We start from the raw sequence: 22381 nt of genomic DNA on the forward strand, positions 1-22381 counted from the left end.
AATGAACACCTACCTACCTGCAGTGTACACCGCCTCTTGATCAAATGTCCTTATACGTGGCACTCGTGCAAAGAGCACCAAGGTCACACAAACAAAGGGCAGCAGCAGTGCGAGGTGAGCACAGCATTCCGCCTCATTTTCAAACAGGCAAGGTTGAAAGGAGAAAAAGGAAGGGATATCAGATTTATACCAACATTGCTCGGACGAATCACAAGCCTCGTCATGCCCATTGTAATGTCAAACGCCTTGTGCTCCATCATGGCCCCTTTGAACGCCGCAAAATACAAGAAATACCTACGCACAACATTTCCAACATTTCCAACCTACCCACTACCTACCTAGTCTAAGGTACCTAGGCATTCACAATTCAATCATCATCTCCAGTGATTTTATGCCAGACTTTCTCCACTTTGTGAGTGAACCAATCCCAAATCCCTTCGTCTTTATCATCGTCATCGTCGCCACTGTCACTATCGCTGTCGCTGCCACTATCCCCATCCTTACCTCCGCTGTCCTTAGAGGGGGCAGCCGACTTTGATGGTTTCACAGGTTTCTTGAGTGAGACTGTCGCCTTGGCGGACTGCGTAGGGGCAACTGGGACCGTAGGTCGTTCAGGCTGGGTGGGCTTTTGAGGCACAGTTGGCCGCTCGGGATGACTTGGCTTCTCCGGCAAAGTTGGGCGAGCCGGCTTCTTGGGGGCGGACGGAGGATCGGCAGGTTCCTCGGGCGTATCTTCGGGCTTGTGCACACCGATAGGCTTCAGGGGAAGCCGTAAAGTTCCGTTGTTGGGGCTGGGCGTCAAGCCAACGGAGTCGCACAACATGTTGTACACCTCAATGTTTTCTGATCATCCAAATCAGTAAGTGAGAAGAAAAAGCATACTCTCAGAAATCAACTTACGGAAAACTTCGATCTGGCTGTTCGCTGGGTGGGGGAACGCAGGGCCACGGGCAATGAAAATGGCCCTCATAAGCGGATGCTCATGGTCATAACCATGAAGGCCCCGCGGATGATATACGAGATTCTTCTTCTTTCCTTCTTCAACATTGAACTCGTCTATGGTCACAATTGCCCATCCTGTCTCGGGGACAACCCACAAAGGGGCGATGCGGTGATGCTTGGAGAAGTGATATCGCTCGGGCATGTCGACATCACGAAGATAGACTTCAAAGTTGGGGTTCGACTTTGACTTCTCCTTGAGCTCATCATAGAGTCCTTTCAGGTCGTCGGGATTCTTGGGACGAAGACCGTAGAGCGGCCAGCCATCGATATGTTCAATCTTGTCAGTATCGATGAGGTCTTCGAGCTGGATTAGTCTTGAGATATCTGTGGTTGCCATACCGTGATCGGAGACGACAATCACATTGACAATGTCGGTCAAGTTGCGCTGCTCAAGACCATGGAAGACCTGTCCCAGCATGCTGTCCACATTATTGATGGTTTGGCGGATCTCGGTGGAATTGGGACCGAATTTGTGACCATCACTATCGACATGAGGAACGTAAGCGGCAATCAATTGTGGTCGCATGTTGCCGATGTCCACTGTCTTGTCCTCAAAGCCGGGCATATCAAGAAACTCCATGATTCTGGCGACCTTGTTCTCAAGTGTTTCTTTGCCATTGAACTTATCCATCAAGCTTGGTTCAGTATGAAGAACATGTGCCTCGCTTCCGGGCCACATATGGACAGCACTCCGAACCCCTTGTTTCTCCGCTGTAACCCAGAAAGGCTCTCCTCCCCACCACTTTGGGTCAAGACTCTGGCCAGGATGGGTGTAGTAGAATTGCGACTGCATATCAGGATCCCAGAAGGTATTGCTGACGATGCCATGGCTTTCGGGATACAAGCCTGTCGCAAGAGTGTAATGGTTCGGAAAGGTGACTGATGGAAAAGAAGGATGCATCCACTTCGGCGACACTCCCTCAGCAACGAACGAGTTCAAGGTAGGCGTCAGTCCACGTTGGAGGAAGTCGGCGCGGAAACCATCCAGGCTGATGATGAGGGATGTGGGCGCGAAGAGAGCGGTTCCGTTGCTGACCAGGGGTTGGTTTGCCTTGGTGAATCTGTTCCTGCGATTCTTGGACAGCTTCCAGGCCAATAGAATCAGGATCGCGAAGCCTATGGCGATCAGGGAGTGAATGAAGACCCACCAGCGCCAGCTACGACGTCGCTGGGCCTTTGCTTCGGCAATCATATTTAGATGATGTCGATCCAATTCGTCACTGTCATCCCTCTCGCTACTCTCACCAGTTGAACTTCCTTCCTTCATACCTCCTTCTTCCATCTCATACATCAACTCTCCGTCCTCTCCATGTTGAGCATGCTCCACAAGTTTCTCTCGCTTCTTCTGTCTCCGCTGGCGTCGAGTCTTTCGCTTCTCAAGCACAAGATTTTCGGCGGAGCTGTTGATCGAACGACTTCCTGAACTGCTTCCTCGACGACCAAACATTCTGCCTATACTAGGCACTGCGAGTCCTGAGCCACGGCGCTCCCGTTCTTTCTTTTGTCGCGAATCGGTAACAAGTCGGTCGATATCTTCCTCTTCCATCAAGACGATACGATCGTGAGCACGCAATTCTCTACTATTTCTCGCGCGTGAGATAAGTTCGTCATCGTCGGTATCGGTATCTTGATCGCTGCGGGAGTGGAGAGACGAAGCATCGTCGTCATATGCGATAGGAGAGAGGAACGAGGCATTGTCGCGATCCTCCCTAGAAGGTTTCGTATTTAAGTTGTGGAAGGACATGATGACTTGACGTCGAAATGTCTCTCAGGAACATGAAATGTCCTCGCATCTGCTACGTCGCCGCTGTCGCATTTATTAGGGAATTTCTATTTAAGGGGATGTAAGACATGGTTAGACCCTTGGGATAAGCCATGTTCAATGCCGCGAATGAGACCGGGGGTAACTTCTACCGGCTCCGTTTTCGACCCACAATCGATGTCAATGGTGCGATCATGTTGATTTGATGGTTTTATTGGTGGGTTCTCCAGCCTTTGTTTGACATTTGGAACTTTGAACTTTACTTTGAATCAGATAAATAGCTGACTGTTTCGCCCTTTCCGTCCAAGTCTCAATTATTAATAACCCTTAGGACATATCAATAACAGGAGATATTTCTTATTTATTCTCAGGCAAAAGCGATGCTCAGCCATATATATACATATATATGTTGACAGCCTCACAGACTAGACAGACACCTTATTGGCAAGTTTCATCCCTGAATTCCCGGGGCTCCATCTAGCTGCATCTTAGTCCAAACACTAAAAATGATGGCTTACTCTGCCTGTGATGTATGGACCCAAAGATAGATGGGCAAAACAAAAGGTTTGCGGTTTGTGTGGATCGAACACACGACCTTCAGATATCGAATCCCGAAGTTTGACTTCAGTCTGACGCTCTCCCAACTGAGCTAAACCCGCTGTTGGTTGTAGATACAAATAATAATGCATTTCATGTTCACTTCCAGCAACCAATCTACTCCATAGAACTACGTAGGTTATCGAAGACGGCGAGGAACACTTCGTTATCATGATGGGATGGATATTGCCACGGTGAAGGGATCTGAAACTAAACTGTATGTTTGAAGTTGTGTCTATAGGCCATTTCTTAACACTTGCCTTGCCCATGTAATTGTTATCATACGACGCCTAGGCTTTGCTGAACCTTGATTGCCCTTCTATAATTTCCCACCTTTGCTTGCAAACCAACCCTCAGCCTCATCTCGTCCCAATAAGCTTGAAATCATAATCTTTCCAAAGACATCTATATCATCTGCCTTTGCCTCGGCGAGGACACCATTAAAGATGGCATTTGTCACTACATAGTGGTCCTTATCTCGCCATGCTTCAGCAAATCCCAAAGGGGTCATAGCATTCCATAAATATGCAGACAGTGTCCATGAGTGGCATAGACCAAGCCTTCCATCACATTGGAGCATTTTGCTGCCGGACATGATGCGATATGTCTGTACAAGATAGAACGAGAATAAGAGAGTTCGGCGTAGTGACTCCTGGAGAATCCAATCTTGCCAGAAGGCTTTTGTTGGGGCTATAGGGTATAGCGGAAGCGTGCCAGGTGTACCCTCGATGTCAAATTGGGCATACGAGAACAAGGACATCGCGGAAGCCTCTATGGCTGGAATGATTCGCTCTGCTGATGTACGAGCACCTATATCGCCGTCATAGAGCCTTATTATCTGGTAAAGGATGAGAGCCTGGGTATGAGCTAGACAGTCCAGGGGCGTTATTGGTGGCGGCGCTGAGAGTAGGTCGTTGACGCGAGATTCTATGCTACGAAATATGATGGGCGAATTGATGCGGTTTTTGGCCAGGTATAAGGCACAAGAGGAGTGGGCATCTGCGTTGATGTTAGTGGGCGTAGACGACAGTTGAGCGCTGATCTTTACCCTGCATCGACCGAGGCATGGCATCTTTATAGAGTAGTGGATGACACCACGGTGTTTGATTCTCAAGAACCATCTTCTTTGGAGCTTCTTTGATCTCATCAACAGCCCACTGAAGGCGATTCAAGATATGTGCTGAAACATTGCCAAAATCTTGCGTTGACGGGCCAGTCAATGCCAAAGGCTGTTGACCAAGTTCTAGTGCCACACCTTCTAGCGGGAGATCAAACGTATCCAGACCACTAGAGCTTGCATCAATTCTTGAGATGATGGTATTGAAATCCTCAATGATGGACCCAGTAATGGGAAAGCTGCTAGAAACTTGAGGGGACGGTTCATTACTCAACAGACAAGTTGATACTATCTCTGGTGACCCAGACTGAGGGCTCAGCTGCCCTCGTATCGTCCTTGTGGGATACTGGCAAGATATCTGTCTCTGAGAGCATCGGAGACACGCGGGTAGAGCAAAGTCGCAACGCCGCTTCGCTTTGGTGCAAGCAGTACAGGACTTCCGCCGACTTGGAGGGTTGCGGCGTTCTCGAGCGGTAAGAGACATATTATTAGAAAAGAAAAGCTGCAGTGGTTCACCAATGCGCGGAAGTGAAATTAGTAATACCAATGATTATGATGTTGGAAGCTGTACGCATCTAACGGGAAAAGTGGATCAAGGCGGACTTCCGCCCGGTGCAAGCGGTTTCCGTGAGAATGGCGGATCTCCGGCGACGGGATGGAGTACTCTATGGGATAGAAGAGTTCCCCGCAAGTCAGTATGCGGCTATCTTCTATATAATGAGGGCCTGTGGTACTTCAAAGAGATTGAATAGTTGACCTCACATAGCATTTGCACGCACTATCGTTTGACAAAACTTGGAAATGTCTACCCCTCAAATATTCGTCTCGGGCGCAACGGGTTGTCAGGGAGGCTCTGTCGCTCGCTACCTGCGATCCAAAGACATCGCTGTCCACGCCCTTGTCCGCGATCCTAACTCTGATAAGGCCAAAGCTCTTGAGACTATCGGGGTCCAGCTTATTCCTGGAGACTATGACAACAAAGCGGCTCTCGGAAAGGCCATGAAGGGCTGTACAGGCCTCTTTCTTGTCCTTATGCCCGACTTCACAGACCTCACTGCGGAGAGGCGATGGGCAACCAACGTCTTGAATAGTGGCAAAGAAGCTGGCGTCAAGCATGCCATCTTCTCAAGCGGCTTCAGCGCTGGCAATCCCGACCAACTGACTGCCATGGAGCCAGGAAGCTTCACCGATATAATCATGCGAAATAAGCATGCAATTGAAAACCAGACTCGCGATGCAGGCTTCAAGCACTGGACAATCTTGCGCCCAGGAGCTTTCATGGCCAACTATGTCGAACCCTTTGTCAGAATGTATCCCGACCTCGTGGACAAAGGTGTTTTTGCAACTGCTATGACTCCTAACACTGTTCTACCCTTGACTGATACAGTCACTATTGGCAAGTTCGGTGGCGAAGCATTTTTGCACCCAGCCAAGTTTCACGGAAAGGAGATCACGTATGCCGATGAGTGGATCGAAGTGGAAGCCATCTTACAGAAGCTCTCCAAAGCCGTGGGGAGGGATCTGAAGGGAGAGTACCTTTCTGATGAGGAGATCATGGATCAGAAAGCCACCAACCCTTTCATAGCTGGTCAACTGGTCATGAGAGACATGGCCAAGCTTGCGACCAAGGAAGAAGTTGAAGTATGGGAAATCCCGCTGAGCACATTCGATGAGTTCCTTGAACGTGAGACACAGGCGCTTCATGAAACATACCACAAGGCAGCTTGAATGGTACGAGCACCTGAAAATCTATGAGCGGCTGATTTGATGGCATAGGAGACTGACTCTGTGAGAATGTGTTTGTCGATGATATTAAATCGTTGTTGAAATGATAATGATAGCAAATACGGGAAATTATAGCACCATCCAAAACTCTGCGTGAAATAAATGTGTACTACTCTTGCTCTACTGAGCCATATATCTCTTGTCGGAAAGGACAGAAACCTGTGAGTTTGTATTTAATTGTGTGCGACACCTCGACTCTGCCGTTGTAGCTAGGAGGCCTTCTTTCTTATGGTACCCCAGTCCAAGTTATATAGATAATACTCAAAAGCCTGCCCACAGGCTGTCAACCGATCTGCGCCGTCACCGTCAAAACGCCCCCAAAATGCCACAAGCTTCCGTTAAACCCTAGTTGAGCGTGTATTACCAAGAATGTCGTAAGTCTCAGCCCATTTGACTAAGAAAATATGATTACCCAGCACAGGAAAAGATCACTGTGCTACTCCGATAGCTCCTGGAGCTTCACGTTGACTCGCGCCCACTTCAACGATGTGGGTGGCGCTCTTACTGTTCATATCGTGTGGTAGGCCAGGCTCCTCAGTACCTGGGGTGGTGTCGCCTGTCGCCTTCTCCTGATGTGTGTAGCCTCTATTGCCACCAGCCGAACTTCCTGCAGCACTGCTTGATTCGCCAATACCTCCTACTGCCCAGTCCCCTCGAGATTGCCGCGCCGAGGCCGACGCTGGATAAATCCCGTCAGAGTCATATAGAGTGCTTCCTCTCATTGCTGGGTTTTGTGGCCACCCCAAAGGCATACTAGACACCCGACGATGTCGCCCCTGACTTTGGTTGGTAACGCCAGCAGGCACATCGTTTGCAACAGGGCTGTTAGTGTTTTCTTGGGAGCTGCCATTGCTTGATGTCGCAAAGACCGCAGCATTCTTTTCGTTGATGTCCTTCTTGTCCTTATGTCTAAATGCCGCGGCTGCGCCCCCACCAGCAGCCAAAGCGGCAACGGCAGCAGCGGCTGAGGATCCAAAACTCCGAAACTGATCGATGGGACCAGTGTCTGACGTTTCGTCAAAAAATATCCAGAACATACCAGCGAGTAGGCCGGCGAGAATCAAAATTGTAATAATGGCAGCACCAGCCTTATCACCGGCAGGCAAAGGTTTATAATCCAAGTCCGGGGTCGTTCGCCCAACATCTTCGGCACCACCGCCAGGATTGGCTTTGCTTGTTCCTCCGGTGTCCTTCGTTAACGGGGCGGGTCGATCCTGGATCATGCAGGCAAGAGTAACTTCCAATGCGGCCATTTGTTGACCAATGGTGACCTCGCCCTCAAACTTGTCCTTGGTCCAGTAGAGACTACACATTCGATTGTTATCACCCCCCGTGCACTTGTCCGTGGCTGCAACAGCGGAAGCACGCAAAAGGGGCATGATGGTGTCGCGAGTATGGGGAGCCCATTGTGTGGTGACAGCAAGCCAGCGGCTCAGATATGCCTTGAAAGACTTCTGGTCGAGGTTGCAGAGTTTCACGGGTTCACAGGCTACCTCTGTCATTATGTTCTTTTCAGGCCCCGAGAAAAAGACTTTGGCACCCACGAGAAGATTGTCGAGGCGATCCTTCCAGACCTGGCTTTCGGTAAAGTTGTACATGGCAGCGGCGCCAAGAATCATACCGCCCGCGTTGTAAGAGAATTGATAGGGAACGAGTTTCGTGCAGTTGTTGCCGATATGAGCACCGTCATAAACGTACCAGCTCTTAGGGTCAATAAACTCGACTGCTTCCATCCAGTCCCATGTTCTATCTGCCCAGTCGGCATAACTGCTATTGCCAGTGAAGAGAGCAAGGCGGGCACCTAGAGCAAAGAAACAAGCCTGAGAAATCGAATTCTTGTAGTCGTAACCCCTATTCCACTGCATTCGGTTGTTAGCCCATCGATATCAATTTCGACTGATGATAAAGGTTTGACGCTAGGCACCCGGAGGACGCCACGAAGATTTGACAGGTGATGATGGCGCAAGTCCGAACTACACATAATTGAATCACTAACCTGAAAGATTTGCCATCTCAAGCCGCCATTGCAATGCTCTGTATCCCAACGAGCTGCCTGGGTATTGAACACGGCTTGTGCAAGTCCAAGCCATTGTGGCTGGTCTTCTGCAGGGTGGGGGAAGTTATACTCGGCAGCCGACATGACAGTAAGTCCCCAGAATCCCTGATCATCGTTTCCTTCGGTTCTTGTCTGGTTAATAGGCATATAATCGTCGTGATCGCCGACCTGGAAAAGAAGTGCCTGTTTGGTGATTTCGACATATTGAGAATCGCCAGTGTATGCCCAATAATCGACGAGTGTTCCCATAAAGGCGCCAGCGTACCACCCTGGCAGGAAGTGTTAGTATCGACAGATGGAGCAATGTCGACTTGGGGAGTGCGTTCGTACAGTAATAAGGATCAGGTAGTAGACCTGGTGTTTGTCCGGGTTCGTCGCCATGATACATGCCAACCATATCCTTGGCGATTGATTTGGCAATCGACTTAATCGAACCTGAATTGAGTTTCTACGTCAGAATGCGCGGTATTGGGAGGACAAAGTACCAAGCAAGCGGCTGGGCGACTGTTTCATGGTGTAACTCACTCGTCGAATTAGGATCCAGTTGGTAGGCCAAGGTAAAGCGATTGAGCGTCAGTAGCAGGGCAGCTATGATGCCGCCTGCACCGAGCCTTGGCTCTGATCTCGATGTTGACGGGAAGCGCATGTCGACGATGAGCTCAAAGACGACAAGGATGATACGTGTCGAGCTTCATGAGGATGCAAAGGTAGAAAGAGAAAGAAACGAGCGAAAGGATGACGATGAGAAGTGGAGAGAGACAGACAGAGAGAGAGAGACAGGCGTGGGCGGAGGTTACCTGCGAATGAATGAATGAGTGAGTGAACGCCCTGGATAGGTACGGGGATTGGGATGGCAGCCCGGGGTGGCTAGGAACCTAAGAATGGAAGGAACCTCGACAAAGAAGCAGGGTTAGGCATTACCTTACCTAGGAGCGGGATTACCTTAAGGTAGAGCTAAAGCCAGTTTAGGTGCACAAGGTACCTACTAACTTTTTTACCTCAGTTTATAAGGTCACAAAGGATGGAAACTTTAAAAGTTGGAGGTCGGGCATTCAGTGCGAGAATTGATCAAAGGCGACAACCGGATCAATTGGGTGCTGACAGAGGAATATCGGGAGATGGATGATATGATATATTCGCCATTTATTGGATGCTTGTACACGAGGTTGAGCAAATGGCAGTAAATTACCCTCGTGTAGCATTTCAAGCGCATCTTCGGCCTAGGTACAGAGCACAGCACCTCCAATTAATCATAAAAGTAACCTTTTTTCCGTAAGCGGGAGCCATTCAAAAAGTCCCATCCAATCCTCAAATGGCCCGGGCATAGCCATGGAGATACGAGGAGGAAATGTCACTGACTAACTGCTCTTGATAACATTTGAATGTTTCACCCCTCGAAATATCGTTAGATGAATGCATACCACTCACTCATTCAACTCGTGTCGGCCACCTCGGACATACATGCCATCCAACTGCATCATTGTTAGCAGCTCACAGCTGAATAATCCCCCTCTGACCCGCCATCTCCAGGTCCAAGCTAGCCTCTTATGCGTAGAGATTTGCCAATACGAGCAGGCGAGGACCTGGAACGGCCGCCCTCAACTCCACCCTCTGCACGCTCTAAGGCTCCGTCGATACGGCCGAGTTAGCGTGAGGGATCCAGGTGTGATGTGCCAAACCCAAACGGGCCAAGTCCAGTTTGTATCTGATGAATGGTATGGTATGTACGGAGTTGCCTCTTGAAAATGAATATCACAATGTGAAGAGCAAGTCTCGGTAGCACGGCAAGCCAAGAATATGTGTGATATGAGGGGTTTTGTGGTTGACCCAGTAAATTTATACAACAGTCCAGGTTATAAGACAAGAATTTGGGGCCAAGCCCGTCGCTTGATTACGCTCAGTAAATGACAGAACATCCATCCCTGGCCGGCCATTGCTCATCAGCTGACATCTGTAATCGAGATTCTCGTGTTCACCTTGATATCCCACTTCATCATCATGTTGATATGACCTGCATGGGACTTTGGCATGGCCTATCCAACGCACTTTTGGCCCCATAGAAGAGCTTGCATAAAACATCTAGGGGTGGTCAAGTCGGTAGTCGATTGATCCATCTCTCTTTTGTTTTAGGGGTTTATTTGTCGATTCTCCGTAAACCGGCCGAGTCTGACGAACCTTGGACCCATCGCAGATCAGGTCAATCCATGGGAGCATTGATATTGACTATTTCTAAGTGACTAAGGTTCCAGACTTTCGAAAACAGGCATTCTTGGTGTTTGTGGAACCAACCATTAAAACACTTGTTCCCCGGAAATGGTCGATTCTGATACTGATCAGCGGTTCCGTCTTTGTTCATAGCCGTGGCGAACTGAATAAAACACTACACAGTTAGTGGTTCATATCGCAAACACACTCTTTTAGTCCAGCGGCGTTCCCCCCGTTACACTAACCGCAAACTCCTGCCTTTTGTTCAACTTTCATATAGACGCCAGTGTTACCAATTGTCTCATGTTTGAGGCACAACTGGTATTTCTTGCTGCACGATCTTCTCCCTCTTCTCCCGCTCAACGGCAATTATGATGTGTTGCCTTATTCTATTAATCATTTTGAGTCTGAAGCTAACTCCATTGCTGGTTTCTCGTTTAGGGGTACCTTATTCAAGAAGCTTCTGAGCCAGTCGTTTGCTGGACAAGCCACTTCTGGTCATTTGTGCTGAACATTCATTCTATCAGTGAATGCCCTGTCTCATAACCTGTCCCAAGTATTATCATCAGACTCTACTGGTTCATCCTCGCTTGAGTCGCCCGCATTTGTAAACTCCCGAAACAGTGCAATATCCTCAAACCTGCCAGACAGGCTCTCCACACTTGCTTCTTCAGGATCCGTCATGGCAAGATTCAAATCAGCCATGAAAGTCGCCCGTATATCTTCCGACGGACTAGTCAGCCTATTCTCCTCAAATTGTACCATTAGTCTTCGTGCTTCGTCTGTGGATAGATCGCCTTGCTGAAGCGCCATGGACAATATGCTGCGACCGATCGTTTCGGCAAACCGGAATGCTCGTCGTAGTTCTCCGTAGCTTTCGACACAAAAGAATAGGTAGAAGCGCCAGGCAGGATCCTTTGTATCTCCAAGAATCGCATTGGCGATGTGGATCAGAGCAGTATGCCATAACATCGTGTAAGATGAACATGCATATTTTTCTCGGTACATCACCACAAGACGCTTGAGCTGATTCACGGATGCCTTACATGCGGCGTCAGGCGAGCTGCGTCTGCAGGGAAATGTTTTCAGTCGCAGTGGTTTCGGCGAATCCCTCGCACGAACTGTAAATGGGCGAAGGACACACAGAATAGCGACATGGAGCCAGATACTGCCATTCGATTAGCTTTAACAGAAGAAGGACTATAATTGGGAAGAGGCAAGAAAGTCGAAACTTACTGAAAGACAAAAACATGATGCGGACTCTGCTCTGAACGCACCATAGGTGGAGGCAGTGTTTCTGCCCAAGCTATCAACTCTCGATATTTGTATTCCGCAAAGGCGAGTGTAATGTGACTGTTGAGGCTTTCGCGCGGTAGAGGCTGATCACGATAGTATTTCAATGTTACTTCGTGCATTATTCTCCAAAATCGACATATAATCGGAAACGTGCCTCCCATGTACGCCTGCTTAGGTCTCTGCTGATGAGACCCGGGGCTGGAATCAGAAGGGTCATTCCATTCATGTCCTGGTATTGGGACTATAGGGGGGTGCTCGGGATACGAGAGGCCAGGTTGTTGATAGAACAAAGCCATAAGCCTGAGGATGTTAACATCACATCTTGTCTGAGGTCTTGACTTCCTGAACCCACACTATCCAGTTAAAAGCCCCCCAGGCCGCATACGATGTCGCGCTTTGTAGCTCGGGGCTCACTTGCTTTGCTTTCGAATTCGCAACGCTTTGCTCGACGCCAAAAAGCCCCATACGAGCCCCCATGGCGTTCACTTCAGATACATACGTCAAGACGTAGTGGTCTTTTCCATTACCCAGATATGCTAAGCCCAGAAGCTGTGTTGCAGCAAGATTCAGCAGAGAATCTGTCGCCTTTTCAAGGGACCAGCGTTTCTCGGCCTCTTCACAAAACTGTGGTATGAATGGCTGAACAGTAGAGTCGACTGCACTGTACATTTGCTGTTGTTGTCTCAGCGAGGCTAATCGAACACCACACTCCTTCCAGACCACTTACACAGCTCCAGTACATAATGGTACTGGCCAGTAGTTTACTGCAGTGTTTGGTTCGACAATGGACCAGATCTTCCATAAACAGGGTGGGATCAAAGGGGCCCAATAAGGGGTGGTCAGTCTCCAGATAAAGTGATATGACCTTTGCTGCCAAGTCGGAGGCGATTGGTACAGAGGTCCAAAACCCAATATTAAGTTCTTCTAGTCGTTTGTCACATGAGCTTAGGGTGGGTGCTAGGCTCTGGGTAGGATCATGGGCTGGGAACGGGTTCGGGTCACTGTTGGTGATTGGGGTGTTTTTGTCGGTTTGTGCGCTCGATGATGTCCGGCTGGCGCTGAAGACTTTCCTTCTGAACGTCAGTAAAAGTTGGTCATAACATGGCTTTGTCGCCGGATAGCGAATGTTGAGGCTTTTCACATCCAGTCAGCTTACTTCAAGATACTAGATTCAAGGGGTTGGAGCGCTGGAAAGGCGAGAGAATGTCCTGCCATGAGCTCAGCTTCAAGGCCCAGGTGCCGAGGGTGCTCGGGGGAGCGTTCATGGTCACTGATGTTTTTTGTTATCCGCGGCTGGATTATCGACACGGCTGTATCGAGATCTGCGTGGCTTCGCACGACTCGTAGAACATCAATGGCCTGCGACTCGGGTACTGTCTTCAATATATCAAACAGCCCCAGAATCTGCTCTGTTTTCTTACTCGTCTGGCCCGGACTTCGAGTCTCGGCGTAGGTGCATGGTTCCTTTTCGCCACGTCGTCGACAAGCCTCGCACATGGGCTTTCTTCCATCGCACTATTTGACAAACCGTGTTAAAAGGGACAAATGGGTTGGCACTTTTCCTGACAAGCTTACGCGAATCTTCCTCTTACGGCACGAGTCGCATGCTAGTTGTGTTCCGATTCGTTGTCGCTTCAAAGGTTCGTCGCTGGAGGACCGTGGAGTCGAGGAAGATCCAGATGGGTGCGAGTTGGGGGGCGAGTTTTCGTTGGGAGGGATAGGGAGTAGCTGGCGATATCTCTTGGACATTACTTGGACTCGTGATACTGCTTGCAAGGGAACGTTCAAAGAAAGTAAGTACCTAGTGTATCACAGTTGACTGGAAGCAAGGGATCAGACAAGGTATTCGGTGACAAGTAATATCTGCGTTGCATGGGTCTCCTTTCACGTGTTTCATTATCCAAATGAGTGAAGGTTGGAAGTGATGTCAAGTAGTTAATGGATGCGTGCACACAAATAAACGAGACTTCTCGATCGAGGTGTGTATCTCTCACCCTATCAACTTAACGCTGCTGCGTAGAACCAGCTTCCCAAACAATCTGCTAATGATCAGAGTCCCATATACCATATTCGTACAATTGCACTGTAGCTCGATTCAAATGTGGAGGGACAATATCGAGTTCGGAGGGGGATCCGGCTCAAATGATTGGCTGTAGCTAACGAACCAAAGATGCATTAATAAGGGTGAGCTTGACGAAATAATCATACCTTGTTGTGTCTAATCCAATATCATGACATCCGTCCATACATCCACACATACATCCATACATAAGGTGATGTATACTTCTGTGACAGATACACGTACTACCTAATTTACCTATTGTTGATGACTTGAAGTTCTGAGTCGCCTTGAGAATGAGTCATATAGCGTGTAGATGTCTGTTTTGTTGAGCTTCAAAATCCTTCTCCTCTTCTCGCGTCTTCCGCAAAATCAGTGAAGCATCCGCTTGTGTTACATCAGCGAGATCGAAATCGACATTTCGATCGAATCCTGTCATCTGGACGACCCCTGTCATTGGTTTCTTTAGCTGCATGTTTCTAAAATCCCGGAAGCCTCTTCCATCATGATGATGACAGAATGATCGCTTCTCTCATATTTATATCCTTATATCCAGGTTCAATTATCTCAGCGTTTTAATGAGCTCTACTGAATTAAGAATGTTTCCCTTTCGACAAATTATGCTTTAAGGATGCTTACCGTTCAGTCCTATTCGTGGCTATGCGCAGATTAGGTGTGATTATAGATCGAGTGACAGAACATGGATAACGTCGTCTATGCCTTTTCGCTTTATATGGGCAGCATAGTAAGACGTAGTCAACAAAAGATAGAGTACTGATAGCAGCTATCTACCCCTTGTTTCAAGTTTACTGATATTCATTGCTGTTGATGCTGGGTGAGGCTCAATGTAGTCTCTCGTTAGCACCATTTTGAAAGCCATGTATGAAGCATCCAACACAGACCTCAAGGTTTCATGTTAATACAACGAAAAACGTCTCCATAGACGAATTTCAGCAACTATTCTGAAAATCTACGACCGTCATTATTCTAGTTGCGATAGGTTGTAAGTCTAAGACACCTTAAGTACTAATATATCTCTCTATTGCGTGGCCTATCAAGACCCATCTACGGCTATTTGATATTGCATATTTCAGCAACAATAAAAATGATACCAGCTGCTGTGTTGCAGAAAGTCTTTCTGGTGAAACCCTAGGCACTAATACAAATTACCTATCCCTTCCTCGTTCATGTGTTTCCAAGTGCATGAATGGGCTGTTTGAGGGGGGTACCCGAATGTGGATGTCTGACCTACACTCAAATTGAATCGGATGTGGCGCTGTTGCTGAGGTAAGCCGTGGCTGATGGTGGCTGTGAATGGATGCGAATACGGGCAGCGTCTCCGCGCTTACTGAAAAGGGACGACTTGGGTTACAGCATCACATGAGTCTGTCATCACCAGTTCCATCTGTAACCTTTTTAGGCATTGCGTACCGCGACTCAAAGCAACAGGAGGAACGTATCACTGCGCGAATACTTTACAGTGCAACTACTCTCCCGGTAAGCGTGAACAATGAATTATACGCCTTTCCAGTAGGACAGGTCAGGACATTTACGACCTACAGCACTTTTTGTAGACAGGCTAGGTGCTCCAAGGTGTCTAGGTATTGACTGTCATGGCCAAAAATAGAACAACAGAATGAACGAACTACATAGTAACCAACAGTTGATGAACCCCGATAAATTGAAAGGACAAAGACTCTTGATTGCCAAAGCCTAAGTTATGTATCCGTAGGCCTTCGAATCATGTAGAAGTACTTGGCCACGACGTCAATCGCCCACGTTAAAGCAACCGCAGCCCATCTGAAGCCTGCCCCGAGCCCCCCGGGGGCCTCGTCACCCAGCAGCGCCCCAAAACCAGCTCCGCCCTAGGTTCACCTGCAACCTGGTCACTCACTACTTGTTTCGCCTGGGCCAGCGCAACGTCTCATAATCAACTTCCCTCTTCCAACCTCTCGCTACGCCAACCTCCTTTTTTCGAATATCACAACGACACGACACGATAGCACCGTAATCGCGAACTTGCCCTCCTGCACTTTCCAACCTTTCGCGCTATTCCGACCGATACCCTTTTGTTATTTCCTAGCGACTTGAACATCTCCAAACCACAGCCAAAATGCCTGAGCAGGAAGCCCCCTACGACCCTTACATCCCCAGTGGCCAGGCTGGAGCCCAACAACAGGGTGCTGGCGGCAATGCCAGAACGCAGGCGCTACAAGCTGTAAGTTTGTCTTGATGATTTTCGTGATGCGCTGGTGTTTTTCGGATGATTTTGGGTTGCGACACTTGGCGACGAGGCTGTCTGTCGACGGATGGTGGATGACGCCTCCTTTTGGTGATTCGCAAACGGTTTGCGATAGATTCGCAATTTCTCGAAGAGCCAGCAACCGGCCACCGGCAAATCATGCGATAATAGCCTAAGAGTACTTACGCAGCATCATGCTCTCCGTTCCGAGCAACCCGATCAAACGCCACTTGCCTCAGTGTGCCAACGTTTAATGAGCTTTCGCAACATTCTTGTCGTCTTGCCGTCAGGCGACGCCAGTGTCCAACCCACGTCGCACCTCAACATCACCAGCACTGCAATGCCTCTAGTGTTGGATATGAACTAATGTAGTCGGTAGCAAATTGATGATACCGTTGGTGTGATGCGTGACAACATCAACAAGGTTTCTCAGCGTGGTGAGCGCCTCGATGCTCTTCAGGATAAGACCGACAACTTGGCCGTCTCGGCACAAGGTTTCCGTCGAGGAGCCAACAGAGTCCGCAAGCAAATGTGGTGGAAGGATATGAAGATGCGAATGTGTCTGATTATCGGTATCATCATTCTACTGGTCATCATCATTGTCCCCTCTGGTATGTCGTCGATCTGTCAAAGATGTGTTGTTGAAGAACTTGCTAACCCTCCTAGTTGTGGCTACTCGTTAATAGCCCAATCATCTGTTTGGGTACCACTTGGTCCTTACGATACACACGCTGGGACATGACGACATCGAATATCGCAAGCTACGACCATGGGAAATGGAACTTTTGGGCAACCGGCCATTATTGCAATGGAATATGATTTGAGCACGATGGAGTTTGTTCACGTTGGGTCCCGGTCAATGTTACGCAGGCAGTTTTCGCTCCTGGGGTGACTTACTGATGACGAGGTCTCAGTATTGCTCCTGGAACTTCAGACCGGGCTGGATGTTTGAGATTAGGCGTTCCCCAATTAATTGAGATGTATACCTTTCCGCGGATCCTTGTCATCAAACCGGCTCCTCGTATTGCGTCACTGGTCGCAACGAAGCGGCAGTCTGCCTGCCAGACTGAAGATAGGAATGGCGAGTGACGGTTCATGATTTCTGAGGGCAGAAGATCGGGGTCAGCTCTCCGATTCTTACAGTATTCCCTCTTGTTAGTCCACCTCTTTAATAGGAGAATCCTATCGCACGATGAAGGTTCCAGTTTATAGAAACCCATGGTGACTGTCAAAAACTTTTCGAAGACGTGGGTAGCCGGTATTTGGATGAACTAGACTAGCCATGCCTCGAACAATAGTTGCTCCGAAAGTGGAACCTATCTGCACATATGGCATCGTGTCCGTTGAGGATGAACGAAAGAGAACCCTTACAGGCTCAAGATTCGACGTACCTGAACCATGGGACTCCTCTGTTGGCGTCATTTGGTTGTGGGCTTCTTCTGTAGGTGCAAGGGTATTGTGGGTAGGAGGAGATTGATAACGCCGGCTGATTGATAATGCCTCATCACCATCTGATTTTTTTCTTTTTTAGGTAGGGGGGATCAGGGAATGTAGCCGTGTTACTGGACCTCGGTGAGTTTGCCTTGGTAGAAAGATCTGCAGCGGATGAATGGGACATTTTTACCATTGCCGCTTCACTGTAGATATTTCAATGCAAAGATGAACAAATGATGTCAATCTTAAGGCAAAGGTTGCTTACTCGTCCATACTTACAGGCCACAATAGATGAGACGGCTCGAACGTGGTATTTTTCATGATGGAGCTTGACGGTGAAAAATTCTATCATGATGCAATGGATACCGGTAAGGTGACCCTGGTGAGCTAAGGGTCTGCAAGCGGTGTCGGATCGATGGTGAAAAGTCAGAGACGATGACTCCAAGGAATATACGAGTTGAGCTTTGGAGAGATTGCAAGTTACAATAACAGAACTACCTATCAAAGACCATTGTCTCGACTTCTAAGACGGTCATACGAGCGTAGAATAATTGTGCGTAACGCAGCTGGTTACACATGAAGAAATCTTGATAGCCTCCACTGTCTGTTGCCCCTCCATTGGAGGTAACCCCAGGTTCCTAGGTACCCTAGTACATTGAGCTCCTTACACCTTTTTAGCCTCCACTGACTCACCTGGGCCTTATCTTGCCGTGTGGGCCTCTCGATCTAATCTCTAAAAGAGTCAACAGTCCTCGTCCTTTCTTCCTCATCCCTCCCCTCTGTCCATTGCACGATCTCCCTACCATCGTCGAGTCAATTGGCTTAAACAAGATGTTTTCCGCCACTTCTGGAGCTTTCCGGGCTGGTGCCCGACGAGTCGCTCCCCGCGTCGCTCGCTCCAATGTCAAGACTGCCGCTCCGACTGCGCTCCGATCCATCAACACCAACCGTGCCCTCTCAACAACCAAGGCCCATGCTTCTTTGCCTGGCCGCGATAGGACCCGGGAGATTGTTGCGCAGACTATCAATAGCATTGGCAGCAGGAGGGAGGGTGAGCAGTACCTGAAGCTCTTCACCTCGGTTGAGTCCCAGAAGTTTGCCGTTATCAAGGTCGGCGGTGCCATTCTTTCCGATTACTTGGACGAGCTCTGCCGAAGTCTCGCGTTCTTGACAGAGATGGGCCTCTACCCAGTTCTGGTACATGGATCAGGTCCGCAAATCAACAATATTTTAGAGGTTATTTTTTCTACTTTCAACTGGCAAACATTATACTAACATGGAATTCACAGTCGGCTGGTGTTGAGCCCCAGTTCGAAGAAGGTATCCGAGTTACTGACGCCAAGACCTTGGGTATTGTTCGCAAGCTTTTTCTTGAAGAGAACTTAAAGCTTATTAACCGACTGGATGAGCTCGGTGTTGCAACTCGATCGATCAGCGGTGCTTTTGTAGCCGATTATCTTGATAAGGAGAAGTGGCAGTATGTTGGCAAGATCACCAAGGTCAATAAAGATGCTATTGAGAAGTCCATTGAGGCTGGCTACATCCCTGTTCTTACCTCAATGGCTGAATCTGAAGACGGCCACCTCCTCAATGTTAACGCTGATGTCGCTGCAGCCGAGCTTGCACGTGCGCTTGAGCCCCTGAAGGTTGTTTATCTGTCAGAAAAGGGTGGACTGTATGATGGTGATGGCGAGAAGATTTCCTCAATCAACTTAGATGCTGAGTTCGACTATTTAATGTCTCAGCCCTGGTGCCGATACGGAACGCGACTTAAGATCAAAGAAATCAAAGAATGTTGGTAGGCCCAAGTGACAGTGTGCAAACTTATAGCTGACCATCCCAAGTACTTGACACACTTCCCCGCAGCTCGTCCGTTGCTATTATCCACCCTAGCGATTTGCAAAAGGAACTGTTCACCGACTCTGGTGCCGGCACCCTCATTCGTCGAGGAGACAAGATTCAGCGGGTTTCCTCTATCAATGAGATTGGAGATATTTCCAAGTTCAAGGAGACTCTGGCCCGTGACCGCCAGGGTCTTGATGCTGAGGCCACTGTCGAACGCTTTGTCGATCATCTTAAGGAGAAGAACTTCAATGCCTACTTCGACGATGGAATGCAGTGTCTAGCTGTCGTCCTGCCAGCCAATGAGGAGCGACCAATTGCTACACTGGCTACTTTGAATATCACCAAGGCTGGATGGCTCAGCAACGTCGCTGAGAACGTCTTTGCTGCCGTCAAGAAAGATCACCCTAGCTTGGTCTGGACTGTCAGCGAGGAGGATGAGAACCTAACTTGGTTCTTCGAGAAGGCTGACGGAACCTTCAACAAGAACGGCAATGTTCTTTTCTACTATGGATGTGAGCTCCGATCTGAAGCTCTGGTCCCTATCTACGAGGAGTTTAAGGCACACGGCCGTGCTATGTTCGGCGACAACCTGGAATCTCGACTTCGAGATGCTGCCAAGACCACAAGTGAGACGTTAAACGCCTCCCAAAGCCGAACTTGATCAAGCTATCCAAACTATCTAGCTGCGATCCTTGAATATCTCGCAATTAAAATTCCCAGTATAATATAAAACGGTTTAACATTTCACCTTCAGACCCTTATTGACGTAGGCCTTCTTCCTTATCGTGTAGCTTACAACAGAAGCGAAAGAGGAACAAGCGATGTTCACTCTGAGGCAGAAGGGCTGTCAAAGATGGACACAGCATCACACAAACCAAACTGGACTATTCCTCAGGTTAGAAGTCTTTGTGGAGATAACTACAGTAAGTACTTGTATTTGAGTGTGGTTTGGAAGAATCTGAGAACTGCCTGGACTGTTGTTGATGAGGTAGCTGCTACAAACCAACAGTTACAATCACAGGCTGTGATCGTCATTGTCAGATATTCTCAACTATCACATCACATACCAACCCGAAATAGGCGACGTTCTGGGCCGTTGGTGTAACATGAAAGTGGCGCGCCTAACGATGGCTTCTAAGCATAGCAATAACAAGAGAATGTGCATCGAAAACCGTATCAGGTCAGTTGAGCGATAGAAAGACCTGCTGTCTTCCTATCGTCACTCTGTCAGCCACTAGTCCAAGTAAAACTTCATCAACAAGGAAGAGTTGAGTCTGTCAAGATGGTCCCCCAAAGGCGCCTATGAGGCTGTATTTTATTGAGAATGAAGGTTCTCTGAAGAGGGGGGGAGGAGCACATATGCAGAAGATCTCGGACTGGAACTTGGAAAACCTTGTTTGTCGTGGATATTTTGAGCGAAGGGAACTGCTGAGGGAGGCGCATCAATCAGTGAGTCACCTTGTGTGAGGTCGGATACATGTCGTGACTTTGATTCTTTGGGTTCTTGAATTGCAAAGAGCAAGTACACGCGTAAGCTTGCTGAGGCTGCAACAGTATCTGTATGTTGAAGAACCTCCAAAAGATAGTATGGAACTTCCACTCGTTGTTTATTGCTGACTCCAAGCTCAAGAATTATCTAGCACTTCACTCCTTCATCCTGTCGAGCTTGCCACCAGAGGATGAAACCAACGCCGAGAAATTATGCTGTAAAATCGTTCCTGTAGTCGCGAAATAATATGTAGCAGAGTTAAATACAGAGGCGTTGCAGAAATCGTCATTTTATAAGGCCGCCTGGGCTGTGAAGTATCAAGCATCATGCTGGGTTGGCAACTGGCGGCAGCTGGCAAGTGTCTGAGTCTTGCGACAGCCCCTCGATCAGTGTTCATTGTTAATTCTCGATGAATAGGTAGATGGATCAATCCCACAATGGCATTTTTATTTCTATTGTTGCAAGCTCATCGACATCAACGACTGATCACTGTGCATAAATATATGGGCTCACTAGGTATCTAAGGTACTCGCCGCAACGTGCATCCTCGTGGATCTTGAAACAACTTTCTCTCACTCGAGCACTCGAGTCATTTCGTCAGAGCGAGTTCTCTCTCATCCACAAGTTTATTTTAACCCCCTTCCACTGCCAACATCGACTTCAGGTCCACAGCCACTTCCGCACCTGAGGAACCCAAGGCGTCTGAGTCTCGACCCATGAGCCGTCTTGAAATAGGCCTCATCGTGGGAGTCAGTGCTCTATTCATCACCTTGATCTTTTTCATCTTTCTTATCCGAGCCCTGGACCAACGCCGTCGCAAAAAGCTGCTGAGGAGAATGGCCGAGGATGCCAGAAACCGTACTCCCGAAGAGGAGATTTTGCGCCGCCGGCTGGCATGGCTTCAAGTTGAGCGTGAGTCAAAGTAATGGCATGATACAAGAGAAGGCTGCTGGTGAACATGTCGACAGGTATCATGCAAAGCCTGCGCTGCGTATGGGTGGATAAAGACAACAACCCAGCCGATCCACCCCCCGAAGTCGTTGAATTTGACCGGCGCAAGGGCCGTATCCCGTAACAGAAGCCGCACATGCCGCAGTCGGAGCCACAGCCCAAGGAAGCGAACTAGTATACATGCATATCTGATGCCAGTCGATTCAAACCTGTATCATCCATCCACCGCAAAAATGCGAACGTGGCAAAGCACTCGAGATGTGACAAGACATGGATATGGATTGCGAAACGGGCGTAGACTAGGCAACTAGTTGATTGCAACCGACGTGGTATCGAACGTGCACATAAGGATGTTGCCCTCGAATGAAGAAGGATTGGGTTGCTTGCAGGACAGTGCAGGGTTATTATATCAAGGCAAGGCCGCGGCTATGTACAACTACACGCTATACGGATACTTACTTGCAGGGAGGTAATGACATGGAACAGACGGGTAGACTACCTTAGCTATCAGTCAGCCCAGGGCTGGGTTCCACAGTGATGA

General features: G+C 48.6%; 8 protein-coding genes and 1 non-coding gene; 4 read left to right on the forward strand and 5 right to left on the reverse strand.

Moving 5' to 3' along the window:
- Positions 1 to 367: 367 nt before the first annotated feature.
- FFUJ_05961 (related to nucleotide diphosphatase) lies at positions 368 to 2746 on the reverse strand (the record flags this gene model as incomplete). XM_023579233.1 has 2 exons in its annotated part: positions 368 to 843; positions 901 to 2746. The coding sequence occupies 2 exons, from the start codon at positions 2744 to 2746 to the stop codon at positions 368 to 370; spliced, it is 2322 nt and encodes a 773-aa protein (XP_023432106.1).
- A 586-nt stretch (positions 2747 to 3332) lies between these two features.
- tRNA lies at positions 3333 to 3424 on the reverse strand. The gene has a single exon. It is a non-coding gene (tRNA).
- Positions 3425 to 3680: 256 nt separating this feature from the next.
- On the reverse strand, positions 3681 to 4962 carry FFUJ_05962 (uncharacterized protein; the record flags this gene model as incomplete). XM_023579234.1 has 2 exons in its annotated part: positions 3681 to 4360; positions 4410 to 4962. 2 exons carry the CDS (start codon positions 4960 to 4962, stop codon positions 3681 to 3683), a joined length of 1233 nt encoding a protein of 410 aa, XP_023432107.1.
- A 317-nt stretch (positions 4963 to 5279) lies between these two features.
- Positions 5280 to 6206, forward strand: FFUJ_05963 (uncharacterized protein; the record flags this gene model as incomplete). Its single annotated transcript, XM_023579235.1, has 1 exon — positions 5280 to 6206. The coding sequence occupies one exon, from the start codon at positions 5280 to 5282 to the stop codon at positions 6204 to 6206; it is 927 nt and encodes a 308-aa protein (XP_023432108.1).
- A 485-nt stretch (positions 6207 to 6691) lies between these two features.
- On the reverse strand, positions 6692 to 8965 carry FFUJ_05964 (related to DFG5 protein; the record flags this gene model as incomplete). XM_023579236.1 has 4 exons in its annotated part: positions 6692 to 8122; positions 8260 to 8588; positions 8650 to 8754; positions 8845 to 8965. The coding sequence occupies 4 exons, from the start codon at positions 8963 to 8965 to the stop codon at positions 6692 to 6694; spliced, it is 1986 nt and encodes a 661-aa protein (XP_023432109.1).
- Positions 8966 to 11064: 2099 nt separating this feature from the next.
- Positions 11065 to 13569, reverse strand: FFUJ_05965 (uncharacterized protein; the record flags this gene model as incomplete). XM_023579237.1 has 6 exons in its annotated part: positions 11065 to 11692; positions 11761 to 12120; positions 12173 to 12492; positions 12548 to 12890; positions 12977 to 13335; positions 13396 to 13569. 6 exons carry the CDS (start codon positions 13567 to 13569, stop codon positions 11065 to 11067), a joined length of 2184 nt encoding a protein of 727 aa, XP_023432110.1.
- A 2423-nt stretch (positions 13570 to 15992) lies between these two features.
- Positions 15993 to 16804, forward strand: FFUJ_05966 (putative synaptobrevin-like protein; the record flags this gene model as incomplete). XM_023579238.1 has 3 exons in its annotated part: positions 15993 to 16097; positions 16501 to 16732; positions 16788 to 16804. The coding sequence occupies 3 exons, from the start codon at positions 15993 to 15995 to the stop codon at positions 16802 to 16804; spliced, it is 354 nt and encodes a 117-aa protein (XP_023432832.1).
- Positions 16805 to 18386: 1582 nt separating this feature from the next.
- FFUJ_05967 (probable acetylglutamate kinase/N-acetyl-gamma-glutamyl-phosphate reductase precursor (ARG-6)) lies at positions 18387 to 20061 on the forward strand (the record flags this gene model as incomplete). XM_023579239.1 has 3 exons in its annotated part: positions 18387 to 18752; positions 18845 to 19349; positions 19400 to 20061. 3 exons carry the CDS (start codon positions 18387 to 18389, stop codon positions 20059 to 20061), a joined length of 1533 nt encoding a protein of 510 aa, XP_023432111.1.
- A 1544-nt stretch (positions 20062 to 21605) lies between these two features.
- On the forward strand, positions 21606 to 21964 carry FFUJ_05968 (uncharacterized protein; the record flags this gene model as incomplete). XM_023579241.1 has 2 exons in its annotated part: positions 21606 to 21801; positions 21858 to 21964. 2 exons carry the CDS (start codon positions 21606 to 21608, stop codon positions 21962 to 21964), a joined length of 303 nt encoding a protein of 100 aa, XP_023432112.1.
- Between the last annotated feature and the right edge of the window lie 417 nt (positions 21965 to 22381).

This window comes from Fusarium fujikuroi, chromosome FFUJ_chr06, assembly GCF_900079805.1.
Source record: "Fusarium fujikuroi IMI 58289 draft genome, chromosome FFUJ_chr06".
Taxonomy (NCBI): domain Eukaryota; kingdom Fungi; phylum Ascomycota; class Sordariomycetes; order Hypocreales; family Nectriaceae; genus Fusarium; species Fusarium fujikuroi.